Source organism: Pleurodeles waltl, chromosome 4_2 (genome assembly GCF_031143425.1).
Source record: "Pleurodeles waltl isolate 20211129_DDA chromosome 4_2, aPleWal1.hap1.20221129, whole genome shotgun sequence".
Classification (NCBI taxonomy): Eukaryota; Metazoa; Chordata; class Amphibia; order Caudata; family Salamandridae; genus Pleurodeles; species Pleurodeles waltl.
The window spans coordinates 467,790,252-467,804,648 of NC_090443.1; the positions used below are offsets into that span (position 1 = coordinate 467,790,252).

A 14,397-nucleotide genomic window follows, 5' to 3' on the forward strand; every position below is an offset into this window, starting at 1 on the left:
CTCAGGAGCCCCGTCAGCCACTGTGGGAACTTCTGGGGCTGGTTTCCCGTGCCCCTGGTCCCTCCTCCTGGCAGCTCTCTGGGCCATCGTTCCAGGCTCCAGATGCCCTTGACTTCCCTCTCGGTCAGCCATGGACCGTGTGGTCATGCAGACCCACTCAGGTAACCCTAACATCTCCAGGTGAGACCTGAGCTCCACTTCTTTCCAAGCAGTGTGCTCAAGATCATTGCCTAACAGACAATCTACAGGCATGGCAGGACTCACAGCTACTTTCAGAGTACCAGAGACCCCCCCCCCACTCAAAGGGAACCAGAGCCACCGGTAGGTGACTCTCGCGATTGTCAGCGACTCTGACCTGGTGGAATGTATTAGGTACTATCTGCTCTGTTGACACCAGCTGACTCTTGATAGTAGTCATACTGGCTCCTGTGTCACGCAGAGCCTCCACCTTCTGCCCATCAATGGTGACCCACTGCCGGTACTTAGAAGTATTTTTGGGCATGTGGGCCTTGGGCACCATTTCTCCTTCTCCCAGGGACACTAGGGAAATCTCTACCTGCTCCCCAAAGCTACTTGGGTCCATCTCCCCCCCGAGCGCTACACTAGTCAACCCAGGTGCCTGTCCGGTAGTGGACGGTGCCCTCTTGGAGCACTGTGGATCGCCTTTGTAGTGACCATACTGGTAACACTCCATGCATTTGGGGCTAGATTTCCCTGACCTGTCATATGTCCCTGGCTTTTTCCCAAATTTGGAAAAGGAAGGGTTGCTACCCCCTCCCTGAGAATTCTTTTGGGGGCCTTTGGAGAGTTCCTTATCTGCAAGTTTATCTCCCCCCTCTTTCTTCTGTTGGGAACCCTGACCACCTTTGTGGGAGTCCCCCCCAGGTACCTTCTTGGACACTCTGGTGCTAACCCAGAGGTCCGCCTCCTCAGCAAGCTTCCTGGGATCAGTCAGCTTACTATCCACTAGGTGCTGGCGCAAATCTGGATAAGTAGTATTAAGCATATGCTCTCTCAGAATCAAGTCATATAAACCTTTATAATCTGCTACTTTGTTGCCCCGCACCCATCCATTCAGGGCCTTACTGGAGAAATCAAAGAAATCTACCCATGTTTGTGTGGTTTGTTTGGTGCTGTCCCTGAACCTCTGACGGTATCCCTCAGGGGTCAGCCCAAACTTGGCAAGTAAAGTGGCTTTCTGAAGTGGGTATGTGTTTTGATCAGGTTGATCCAATGTGAGAAGTGTGTCCCTCCCCAATGGCGGCACATAACCCCACATAGCTACCCCCCATTGCCCTTCAGGAACCTCATGAGCCCTTAGTGCAACTTCATAAGCAGCTAACCATTTATCTATGTCATCTCCCACCACAAAACTGGGCACCACATTTTTGGGTATACGAACCTTCTTTTCTCCAGCAGGTCCTGTCTGTATGCTGCCACCATTATTGCTGGATTCAGACTGTCTCGCCTTGATCTCCAGCTCCTTGAGACTCAGTTCATGAGCCAACAATAGTTTCTTTTCAGCCAAAGCTCTTTCAGCTTCCACCTGTTTGGCTGCTCTTTCAGCTTCCGCTTGTTTGGCTGCCCTTTCAGCTTCTGCTTGAATCTGTTTGGCTGTTCTTTCAGCTTAAATCTGTTTGGCTGCTCTTTCAGCCTCAGCTTGTTTGGCTTCTCTCTCTGCCCTCCTCTCCTCCTGTTGAGCCTCAATTTTCAGTTTTGCCATTTGCAATTGGAACTCCCTTTCCTCTCTCCTTTCCTCTGCGGTCAGGCTTTGCATAGAGACACTGCTCCCTGGTCTGGAAGGGGGCACAATTGCAGTGGTAACACCATCCACAGATAGTGAAAATTCCTCTGAGGGGCCATGTTCTGGCTCCTCTTCCTCATCATCCTCTAAATGGGCTTCTGCCCAGGCCCTCAGCGCCACTTGAAAGTCCTCCTTTCTGGAGGCCCATTGGGTGGGTACCCTCAATGCCCTGCAGAATCCTCTTAGTTGTTTGACCGTATATGCATTCAACTGGACCCCTGTCTGAGACCCAGTCAGAGACATGTTGAGTGAGGATTTAGTTTTTGAAAATTGTCAGGAAAAAAATCAGGTTTTCAAAAAGAGATAAAAACCAAGTTGACCTTCAACTGTGGGTAGGTAGTGAAATACTTAGCTACTGTATGTCACTGCACAAATACAAGTCCTATCCTCACCGCTGATCACCAGTGTTAGAAATGGGGTTTTTGGTTGGCAGTCAGGTTACCCCCTGTCCAAGCAAAAGCCCTCACTCTAGTCAGGGTAAGTCACACACAATCCAAGATTATCCTGTGCCCACCCTCTGGTAGCTTGGCACGAGCAGTCAGGCTTAACTTAGAAGGCAATGTGTAAAGTATTTGTGCAATAAATCATACAATACCAGCATATAGCACCACAAAAATACACCACACAGTGTTTAGAAAATATATAATATTTATCAGAATAATTGTAGGTCAAAAAGAATAAAGTTGCAATGGGAAATTGTAGAGATATCACTGAAAAGTGATATAAAGTGTCTTAAGTCTTTAGAATAGAAACAAAGTCTCTGTCAAGCACAAGTACCTGGTTTAGCGTGGAAAAATCTCCTCAGAGGGCCACAAGAGAAGAGGTGCGTGGAAAAAGGATGTGTGCGTCGATTTCTCCCCAGCACACACGGACTTGCGTCGTTATTTTCCACGCGGGGAAGTCGGGCGTCGATTTCCGGCGCGCGGACAGTCTCTTTCTGTGGATCGCGGGGATTACCAGATGTCCCGGGTCTGTGCGTGGATTTTCCTGCTTGTTCTCCGGCTACGCGTCAGTCTGCGGGGCTGCGCGTCGAAATTACGATCTCACGGCGGGCGTCGCGTCGATTTCTCCTCTAGACTTCGATCTGCGGGGCTGCGCGTTGAAATTACGATCTCACAGCAGGCGTCGCGTCGATTTCTCCTCTAGAGGTCGGGCGGCGTTGTCCTTGCGAGGCCGTGCGTCGGATCTTCGATCGTCCCAAGAGCGTCGCGTCGATCAGCGTCGGAGTGCGGTGTTCTTCTCGCCGCGAAACAAGCTGTGCGTCAAAATTTTCGCGCACGGAGCGTCCAAGTAAAAGAGAGAAGTCTTTTTGGTCCTGAGACTTCAAGGAACAGGAGGCAAGCTCTATCCAAGCCCTTGGAGAGCACTTTCACAGCCAGACAAGAGTTTAGCAAGGCAGCAGGGCAACAGCAAGGCAGCAGTCCTTTGTAGAAAGCAGGCAGGTGAGTCCTTTGAGCAGCCAGGCAGTTCTTCTTGGCAGGATGTAGTTTCTGGTTCAGGTTTCTTCTCCAGCAAGTGTCTGATGAGGTAGGGCAGAGGCCCTGTTTTATACCCAAATGTGCCTTTGAAGTGGGGGAAACTTCAAAGAGTGGCTAAGAAGTGCACCAGGTCCCCTTTCAGTTCAATCCTGTCTGCCAGGGTCCCAGTAGGGGGTGTGGCAGTCCTTTGTGTGAGAGCAGGCCCTCCACCCTCCCAGCCCAGGAAGACCCATTCAAAATGCAGATGTATGCAAGTGAGGCTGAGTACCCTGTGTTTGGGGTGTGTCTGAGTGAATGCACAAGGAGCTGTCAACCAAGCCCAGCCAGGCGTGGATTGTAAGGCACAGAAGGATTTAAGTGCAAAGAAATGCTCACTTTCTAAAAGTGGCATTTCTAGAATAGTAATATTAAATCCGACTTCACCAGTCAGCAGGATTTTGTATTACCATTCTGGCCATACTAAATATGACCTTCCTGCTCCTGTAAGATCAGCAGCTGCCACTTCAACAGTGTATGAGGGCAGCCCCAATGTTAGCCTATGAAGGGAGCGGGCCTCACAGTAGTGTAAAAACGAATTTAGGAGTTTTACACTACCAGGACATATAACTACAAAGGTACATGTCCTATCTTTTACCCACACAGCACCCTGCTCTAGGGGTTACCTAGGGCACACATTAAGGGTGACTTATATGTAGAAAAAGGGGAGTTCTAGGCTTGGCAAGTACCTTTAAATGCCAAGTCGAGGTGGCAGTGAAACTGCACACACAGGCCTTGCAATGGCAGGCCTGAGACAAGGAAAAGGGGCTACTTAAGTGGGTGGCACAACCAGTGCTGCGGGCCCACTAGTAGCATTTAATTCACCAGCCCTATGCACATAAAGTGCACCTTACTAGGGACTTATAAGTAAATTAATAGTCCAATCAGGTATGTTTCCAGGTTACCATGTTTTAGGGGAGAGAGCATATGCACTTTAGCCCTGGTTAGCAGGGGTAAAGTGCGCAGAATCTATAAACCAGCAAAAACAGTGTCCAAAAAGTGGAGGGAGGCAGGGAAAAAGTTAGGGGTGACTACCCTAAGGCTGTCAGGTCTAACAGGGATGTCATAGTTAAGAATTTACTTACCAGAGTCCATTCCTCCGCCTACTCCTGCAAGGCCCTCAGGATGCAGGATGTGCAAGACTTCCTCCTCCCATGCTGTAAATTCGGGGGGAGTAGGTGGGGGTCCGCCGCCAGTCTTCTGCACCGCAATGTTGTGCCTTGATACCATGGAACGCACCTTCCCCCGTAGGTCGTTCCACCTCTTCCTGATGTCATCCCGATTGCGTGGATGCTGTCCCACCGCGTTGACCCTGTCCACTATCCTTTGCCATAGCTCCATCTTCCTAGCAATTGTGGTGTGCTGCACCTGTGCCCCGAAGAGCTGGGGCTCTACACGAACTATTTCCTCCACCATGACCCTGAGTTCTGCGTCAGAGAACCTGGGGTGTCTTTGGGGTGCCATGGGGTGGTGTGGATGAGGTGAGGGATGGTGTATGTGTTGTAGAGTGTGATGTGTGTGGTGGTGTATGGTGTTTTATGCGTGGTAATTGTGTGGGTGATGTTGTGATTTGCCTCTGTGTGATGGTCTACTCTAAGCAGTGCTGTCTCTCTTTGTCCTTAATTCGCAATTGTGGTCGTAGGGGTTTGTGGGTGATGTGGGTGTGTGTTTTATATTGTATTGGGTGTGTGGGAGTGGTGTGTGTATGTGTATCAGGTGTGTGTATTTCAAATTGTCCAATGTGGTTGGGTTTTGTAAGGGTGTGTGTATTGTGACCGCGGCGGTGTGTACCGCCAATAGACTACCGCGGTTGAAAGACCGCCGCGTGGATTCGTGGGTCGGAATGGCATGGGCGTATTTGTGTTGGCGTGACGGTGGAGGTTTGGTCATTGCCATTTTTTCGCTGACCTTTGGTGTGGCGGACTATTGTGGATGTCGGGTTTTTAGAGGTTTTCAAGTAGCGGGTCAGAATGACCGTGGCGGTTTACCGCAGCGGTGTTATGGCGGTCTTCTGACCGGCGGTAAGCGCCTTTTACCGCCGAGGTCAGAATGACCCCCTATATCATTGCAAAGACTGGTTATTATGATAAGGGTATGCAGTGGTGAGGCATGGCTAAAATGGGCACTAATGTAAAAAAGGGAACTGCTACCACTACCCCATGTCTGCGCATTAAAGACTCCCATATTTCAGAGTTGTGTAGCCCCCTCTAACCCTTGGGCCTCGGTGCCACGGCATCTTCTGCATTACTGAGAAGCACATTGTGTGGAGAGGTGTACTTTTAATATTGCAGGAGACTTCTGTAAAAGTCTGTAATATGTTTAAAGTATTTGTTCAGTGCCAGGTCTCACTGATGTGATGAGAACCTGCTTTATGAGATGCTGCTCCAAGGGTAGCAGAGGTGTAGGTGAAGAGGCACTCGACCAACCCTACGCTGGCCTGCACCTGACTCCTAGTCACAGCTCACACTTGTCTCTTTCCTTATGTAAGCCTTTTTACCTCTTCTTTTCTTCTATGCTTGGCCTTTCTTTTCTCCCATCCTTAACTTCCTCTCTCCATCTAGGGTGATCTTCCCTTTCACCCTCCTCCCTTCTGACCCTCCCTTTGTGACTTTTAATCTTCATATTTCAGTCTCAAATCCCTCTTTTCCACTTTTATCTCTTCCTTCCCTTCCTTCCCTTTCACGCTTCTTCCCTAAGTTCCCACCATCTCCCTCTTTCTTCACTTTCTCTCTATAAATTACCATGTTTTACTCTCTTTTTTCTTTGTATCTTTGTTTCTTCCTTTTCCCCTTCTTTCTCTACCTCCTCATCTCTCTTAATGGCATAGGCAGATATTGACAGTGCTTCTGCCCCTGAGACGGTGAAGCTGGCCAACATGTAGCGTTTGAGCGTAACAAGAAGGCAGAAAATAGCGGCTGGCTCAAAACAAATTGGTGCAAAGGCACTGGTAAAATGCAAGGTAAAAGCTGGAGACCACGTTGCTCCATGAATAAAGAATCTCAATCAGTGTAGCTTCAAGCCACATGATAGTGATATACGCTGCATCAAAGTCCACACTGACCACCTGTGATCTGATGTAGGGCACATCACATGATGTCATTTAGTGTGACATCATTGTCAGGTTGAAGATCATGTGATACCATCATTATGCTAATTAGCTTAATTGGAACCTGCAAAGTCCTACCCTTTATGGTCATGGAATTTTGGAAAATATGTTAGGCACTTCAGTTACTCTCAAGCAAACAACATTCAATAGTGTTACAATTATGGAAAGTATATGGGTGAGTTCAGATTCAATGGGAAGTCTGGTCCTTTTAAGTCAACCTACCCATAGCATTTGAATTTTGTTTTATTACATGTCAACAGTGCTTATTGTGAACTGGTGGTGTCCAGTGATGCCAACAAACTCATTTTTGGGGGCCACTGATTACGTTTTCTGTATCAGACATTTACCAAAAGTAAAGTGGAATGCGGAGGAAGGGAAAGAAGGAAAGATCATCACATAGAGGGAAAACAGGAACTTGCAAGAGTGAGATAAAGGGGCAGGGAGTGTCTGGGAGTGGATTCAAGAGGCATCAGGGATTCAGGATTATGCAGCCCTGGTATATGACGTGCCGACATATAAAAGTGTCGGCAGTGGGATTCTGAGCAAAGTTATGGGCACCAGCATTAATGCTTTTACAAATTAAACACTGGGTGTCACCAAAGAACAGTTAGTGATCTACAAGTATTATGCATATGTCTTTATATGAGACTGCTTTTCGTGTGCTAAGCCCCTTTCTGTATAGACACAGATAAGCAAAATATGATTGAACGGAATGCAACCAGAAAAATTTTGAGTGATTAAAAGGGATCTGCGCAGGCATTTCACTCATCTTACTGTCCCACCCTTCAATACATACAATATTCGATTAACTGGAGCAGAGCTATGTTATTCTTCAGACTTTAAGCCACTATCAATATATAACTGAAGGAGCATTCCATTACAAATACATTTATAATGCGTACATACATTTTTGTAAGACCACAACTTACATTCAACTGTAACTGTCACATTCTTCACATCAAAGCCATGTATGTTGCTGGCATGACACTGGTATGTTCCATAATCGTATCTTGTGATGTGACTCCAATTTGTCAATGTCTTAGTTCCTCCTTCTTGGATGCACTCAATATAAGGAGTGGGATTTCCACTGGCTTGACAGGCGGACGTAACATCGGTCCCCTCCACCCATGTAACAGAGCTTGGACAGAGGGTGTCACTAAATCCAGGCTTGTCTAGAAAGCATAAGGAAAAAACACGATTCTTTCTCGTAGCTTGTTCATATAATTCAATCGACGACTCATACCTACCTATACTGCAACCTACAAAGTACAATAAAGTAGGCCCTCCTTGCCAGTGCCTGATTTTGCCCACTAGTTTTACAGTCTCTTGCACCCCCACAGCTTTACTGGGAACCTCAGCCAGTATACCAGAATACAATGTGAAAGCCCATCCAATTCGCATAAGCAGACCAGTTATACCTCTGAAGAAGGGTTACGAGCACACTTCCCACATGGCTATAACGGTGTCTGCTTCTTGTCTTGAGTTGTGTGAAAGTACCTCTGTTCAATATAAAGGGCATATCCTAATTCAGAAAATCTGGATCTCTGGAAATTAAGAACAGCAGATGGAATTTACAGCAGTGGAAAACCCAACTGTATAAAGAATGTCTGCAGCAGTACGTTTACGATTAGGATTTAGGGCCTGATTTTGAGTTTGATGGACGGATTACTCCATCACAAATGTGCTATCCCGCCCACCGTATTACGATTCTTATAGGATATAATGTGATCGTAATATGGTGGACGGGATATCCGTCACATTTGTGATGGAGAAATCGCACCCGCCAAACTCTAATTCAGGCCCTAAGTGTTTGGAACAGGGAAGTTGCCTATGGTGGCTAGAAGATGGTGAATGTGCACAAATGTGTAACTTCATGGGTGAAGCAGAACTTAATGTTAGCTTTTCACATTCAATTTGAGCTTTAAACTTGATGATCTAAAAGTTTGGAAAACGTGTCTAGGGGCCAGATGTAGCAAAGCTTTAGCGACTCGCAAACGGCGAAAATCGCTGTTTGCGAGTCGCTAAAGACACTTTGCTATGTGAAATGCATTTTGCGAGTCGGAACCGACTCGCAAAATGCATTTCCGAGTCGCAAATAGGAGGGGGTGTTCCCTTCCTATTTGCGAGTCGCACTGGTATGCAATTTCATTTGCGACCGCGATTGCAGTCGCAAATGAAAGCGCAGTTACCATCCACTTGAAGTGGATGGTAACCCAGTCGCAAACAGGAAGGGGTCCCCATGGGACCCCTTCCCCTTTGTGTCTGGACCAAAACATAATTTTTCAGAGCAGGCAGTGGTCCAATGGACCACTACCTGCCCTGAAAAATACCGAAACAAAAGGTTTCGGTTTATTTTTCAAAGTGCAGCTCGTTTTCCTTTAAGGAAATCGGGTTGCACTTTGAAAAAAAAAACTGCTTTATTTAAAAGCAGTCACGGACATGGAGGTCTGCTGACTACAGCAGGCCTCCATCCCCGTGAGTGCCCTGAATCGCTATGGGGTCGCAAATTGCGACCCACCTCATTAATATTAATGAGGTGGGTCTTTGCGACCCCATAGCGACTCACAGAAGGTGTCTGAGACACCTTTCTGCATCCCAAATTGCGACTTGCAATTTGCGAGTCGCAGGGACTCGCAAAATGCAAGTCGCAATTTGGGAATTTGCTACATCTGGCCCTAGATTCGGTGTGAAAGACACCCAGGCAACATCATGTTTCCTAGGGGTTTTCGAAGTAGATAAAAAAAGCAAAAAAAACATATGTGCACTAATGCGTATGCCCAAAAAACTCACTGCTGTGGATTGGCTACCTGGAGCAGCTAAGAAACTCATTTAGGTTTCACTGCCTCCTGAGGGTGAGGGGCTTTTGATGGGGAGGAGGATCTTCTTCTGCTGTGAGATAGAGGGGGCAGCCTAGCATCTATTATACAGTAGATGCCTGATAGCAGACTTCCGTCTTCCACCAGTCTACCCTTCGTGGCCAGATGCCCTACCATATGACTGTGGCAATAGGCCAGTCGAGACAAACCTTGCAGCTCGGAGACCAGGCCCTCTAGAGGCTCAAGAGTGCATTAAGCATGCAGTGAAGGTCCAGAGCTAGTAAAAGGGAAAGAAGACTAGCACCTCCGAGAGTCATGCTATGTGTCACCCCTGTGGCACTGTGCAGTGCACCATACTTACAAGGCAGTGTTAAGCCACTTTTCCTGGCTTAACACAGGCTTGTAGCTATATGCCACCCCAACGCAGTTTTATGTGGCTAGGGGGCATGCAAAGGGTGTTGCACAACATCCATTTCTTTTTGACACTGCCTCAGATTTACGAGAAATCATAAACCTGAGGCAGCGCCGAAAACTAAGTCACCCCTGGGTAGGCATTAGAGTGGCGCAGTGTCCCTTCCTGCACAAAAAACAATTTCTCCTGCAACGCAGCCATCCTTGCACGATGGCGCAAGGGTGGCTGAGTTGGCACTAGGCAGCTAATTTAGCGCCAGCACAGGAGGAAACACAGGTATGCCCCTAATTCTTTTAAATATGGTGCATCCCTGTGTTTTGGAAATGATGCAGTGCCACAAGATTGCTTGCAGCACTGCGCAGCACCATTTCCTTGTAGATGAGGCTCTTACTGTCTGGAAGACTTCCTTGAACTAGAAACTGAGGAAAAAACCCCAACAATCAGACCCTTGTGGAACACATGAAGTACACCCAGCTCTCAAAGTCCTGTTTTGTTAGACTAAAGGACCAGGACATTGGTAAGATGCCTGAGCAGGCTAACGTGAGTTTGTCAGAAAGGCGTCTGAAGAATAAGACGATGGGGCTCCATCAAGAGACCACTTTCATTCTTGCAGAACAGGAGGAACCCTTGAATCAAACCCTGGGGAGAAGGCAGCATTGTCAGTGAAATGGATGTTGGGTGTCAACTGCACCATTGTCAGAATGCTCCGGTTTACTCACTTGGGGTGAAGGCGGCGCTGACCAGTCTGCCCTTTTGGCACTTACAAAATAGGCTGAGTTTGGGATGCTGCTTTCAGAACAGGATGGGCAGCCATGGCCCCATTCTGGCCCTAACCTAGTTCAGTAGGTTGTTTCCTCCTGCAACACGTGTTTGGTTTCAACATTGTTGTCAGGGTTGTTTTTGGTTTCAATCTGCCACTTCCTAGGTTACTTAACTACTGAATGGGACAACGTGCCCAGGGCCCTTACCAAAGGGAAAGGATAGATAACTAGGGGAATATTTATACTCTGCTTGCACCAAATTAGCGTCATTTTGTTTTACTCTAATTCGGTGCAAAACTAACTCCATATTTATACTTTGGTGCTAGACCCGTCTAGTGCCAAATTTATGGAGTTAAAGTCATTTTTTGGAAGTGGAAATCTACCTTGCCTTAATGAGATGCAAGGTAGGCGTTCCCGTGCAAAAATTACTCTATGGCCTTAACGTCATATTTATACTCCCGTGCAAAAATGGTGCACGGGAGTAAGGAGGGATCAAAAAATGTTTCTTAACTCCTAGGTCAGGGCAGGCGTTAAGGGACCTGTGGGCCTATTTCCATGGTGGAACACCATGGAATAAGCCCACAGGTGCCCTTCCCAGGCCCTAGGGGCACCCACACCAGAGGAACTGCGGATGATGAGGGACCCCATCCCAGGTAAGTTCTGTATAAGTACAGGTAAGTATTGCATTTAATTTTTTTAAGTGCCATAGGGGGACCTGAAATGGGCCCCCATACATGGTACAGGGTGCAATGGCCATGCCCAGGGGACCCTTGTTCCTTGTACTGGCCATTGGGGTGGTGGGCATGACTCCTGCCTTTTCTAAGGCAGGAGTAATGCGGCATGGTAGGTTTAGCACCATAAATTGACACTAATCTTGTTAGAGTCATTTTATTTTACTCTAACCTGCCTAAAGTCATTTTTTGGTGCTAAACCCCCTTCTTCTATACCGCCAGCCCCACTCGACTAAAGTCATTTTTTTTTTACTCTAGCCTACCCTTTGCACCGGCTTGCGCCATTCCATAAATATGGTGCCCGGCTGGTGCACAGAAATGGTGCAAGCCGGTGCTAAACCTTTTTTGTGCAAAACTGATTCAGTGCGGTTTTGCACCAAAAAGTATAAATAAGGGCCCTAGGGTTTAAGGGAACAGGCATTTTGCAGGGTTACCCCCACTTTTTACCCCATTTTGACTACTAGGTACTGGTGTAATGACTGAAAAGCCCTGAGCCCTGCTAAACAGGACTCAATGCATTTGCTGCGACCCTTAAAATGATGCATGTTTCATTGTGGTCCCAAATTGGCATAGCCTAACTCACTGGTAAGTCCTGGGGTGTATGTTGTGGACTGCAGCACTAATTGTGCCACCACAAGTACAACAAAGTAAAACATGGCTCCCAGTCTGCCACTGTAGATTGTAAAGGCAGTTTAAACTGCTTAGACGAGTGTGCCTTTTAGAATAATGGTAAGACCCAAACCTCCCTTTTTAATACAAGTAATGCAAGTAACTCACCCCTAAGGGAGACCTAAAAAGTCCTAAAGCAGGGCGCTGTATGTTAAAAGGTGGAACATGTGCTTTTACATGTTCCAGCATTGAAAACCCTAAATTGTTAATTTTACTGTGGAAAGGCTAGTAGTCCCATTGTCAAGTACACAATTAGAAGCTGACACCTCAGCCCTGCTAACGTCTGAATGGTACTACTGAAATTGGTACTGTAAGGTATCAAAAGAATCAGTGCATTCAATTTGATTTAATGGTTAAACTGAATTTAATATGACTGATGGACCAAGTGCAACTTTAGAAGCTGTCTTTAGTTGCCCAAGGTTTTCACTGACGATTTTCTGTTTACTCAATGTCCGTCCTGCAGACAGCTTTCTGCCCTCCAGGGGAGACATGCTAACAACTCCCAGGAAAGGATTCAATAGAGGCCTGCTTTGGAAGGAGGTGTCATCTCTTTTCAGCAGGAAGCCACGCAGGTGTTAGCCCAAAAGACAAGCTTCAAAGTAGAAGCTGTCTGTGAAGGGCAAATGGCTAACACATGGGAGAGGAGCAGGCAGGCAGGCTGGAACTGGGGATAGGAGAGGAGAAACCAGTTTCCAAACCGGTTTTCCAGTGGTATGTACCACGTTGGCAGCAGGGGGGCGGGAAGTTGGTAGGCTATTGGCTACCAACCGCATTCTGCCATAAGGACATTTTATGAGCATGACCCTGTACTCTGAACTAGACTAAACTGGAAGAAGGACCAGGAAGGACTGCCCTACTGCACTGTAGAACCAGCAATAAGAGAGTGCACCACCATGGAATGTCCCTGCTACACCTGGTGGCTAACAAAGGAGTGGGACTGTGCCTGCCATGTCCTTCTTGTCTCCAGACCCCAGCCAACACTAAGAGACTCTAAGGGCCTAATGACGGGCCTGTTTGCAGAATAGGGACAAAACAGCTAAAGAAACCTGCTGGACCAAGTTAGCCACCCAAAGTCTTCACCCTGCCGCCAACTGTCACTGTGCAACACCAAAGACCAGGACCCAATGCACTCGCTTTCTCTGAACTAGGAAGTGTTGTCCAAGTGCAGCTGGTATCCCCAGAGGACTTGTTATTGACTAAGGAAGATTGGTCTGTGACTGCAATACTGGGCGACTGGTCATCCAGTGGCGACTGGAGTTCTGCCAGCACCGAGAGGACTTCGAGACATGTTGAACCTGTAACCAGGGCCACCTCATCCCCAACGTGGACTGAGGAGCAGTCACAGCAAGACTACCATCAACCACATTGCATCCACAGCATCCTTTGAACATTTTCAGCATCCTTCATCACTTGCATCAGGACCACTTCCATTGGAAAGTCCTGCAGAAGAAATAAGTGATGGGAACTGATCGAAGGCTACTTCACTTGCTGAGGTATCTATTTCTGAGGAACGTGCTGGTCCCCATGACTGACTCCCCATTGCAGTTGTTCATCTAAAATTACTCCAAGTCAACACATTACATCTAATTCCTAAGTGTCAATTTATTTTAATTTGCCAGCGCTTGTTAGTGGTTGAGTGAAATACTTTGATTTACTATATCTTGTAAATGCTATATCTCAGGAACCCTCTGGTGGATCTTTTTCATTGCTGTGTCAAAAAATACATAAAAATACATATTATTTTTATAAATTGGTGTCTGATTTCTTTGGTATCTTATCGATTTTGACTATAATTGTGTTCATGCTGTTTGAAAGCTTTACACTTGATCCTTTGTGTAAGCCTTGCTGCTCAGAGTCACAACTACACAGAGTTGAGCTGAAGGTTGGACAGATCCAACCTAAGTGTCCTAAAGGGGCTGGTAAGTGTATTACACAGTGAGGCTGCACAGCCACACCATACAATACACCCCATTTCCTCACATTGGTGGGGAGCTCACACATCAGCAGGCAATCCCTTCAAGAAGCACTGGTAACCCTGGAGCTGAAAGAGAGAGTCCTGGTCCTGGATGAAAGGAAGCTGGCCCTTGAAGAAAGAAGAGCCAAGGTGGTCATGAAGCCCAAAGAGAATGGTGGCAGCAACAGAGGCCCAGAAATATCTGCCAAGGTTGCCCAAGTCAGATTGCGCAAAGATCTTGCCTCCAGCTATATACCAGGGGATGACATAGGCACGTGGCTGGCCTTATGTGAGAAAGCTCACAAAATGAGGAAGGTGGGTATACACCACTGGGGAAGCCTACTATGTAAGTTAGTACCAGGAGTTGCTAGGTATAGACTGATTAAACTTGAGGATGAGTTAGTAGAATCTTATTCACGTATGAAGGCAGCACTTGTCAAGTTGTTTGGCCTCACTCCTGAGGAGTACAGAAACATCACAGAAGGTGGCACCACAGACATGGGTGGACTTTGTAGATGCATCAGTGAAGACACTGGATGGTTGGGTAAAAGTTACCCAGGTAAGACCTATGAAGGAATCTATAATGTTGTTGGTCAAGGAGCACACCTTTACAAATTGCCCTCAGAAAAG

The 14,397-nt window shown here is 47.1% G+C and overlaps 1 protein-coding gene across 7 annotated transcripts in view; it reads right to left on the reverse strand.

Annotated features, from left to right (window-relative positions):
* ICAM5 (intercellular adhesion molecule 5) overlaps positions 1 to 14,397 on the reverse strand; it is a 375,719-nt gene that overhangs the window by 115,585 nt on the left and 245,737 nt on the right. For 6 of the 7 annotated variants that reach the window (XM_069231795.1, XM_069231796.1, XM_069231797.1 and 3 more), the window contains one exon: positions 7,354 to 7,596. The exons of the other annotated variant lie outside the window; for it this stretch is intronic. In XM_069231795.1, the coding sequence (XP_069087896.1) occupies positions 7,354 to 7,596 (243 nt within the window). The remainder of the gene's footprint in view (positions 1 to 7,353; positions 7,597 to 14,397) is intronic. 7 annotated transcript variants of the gene reach the window in all.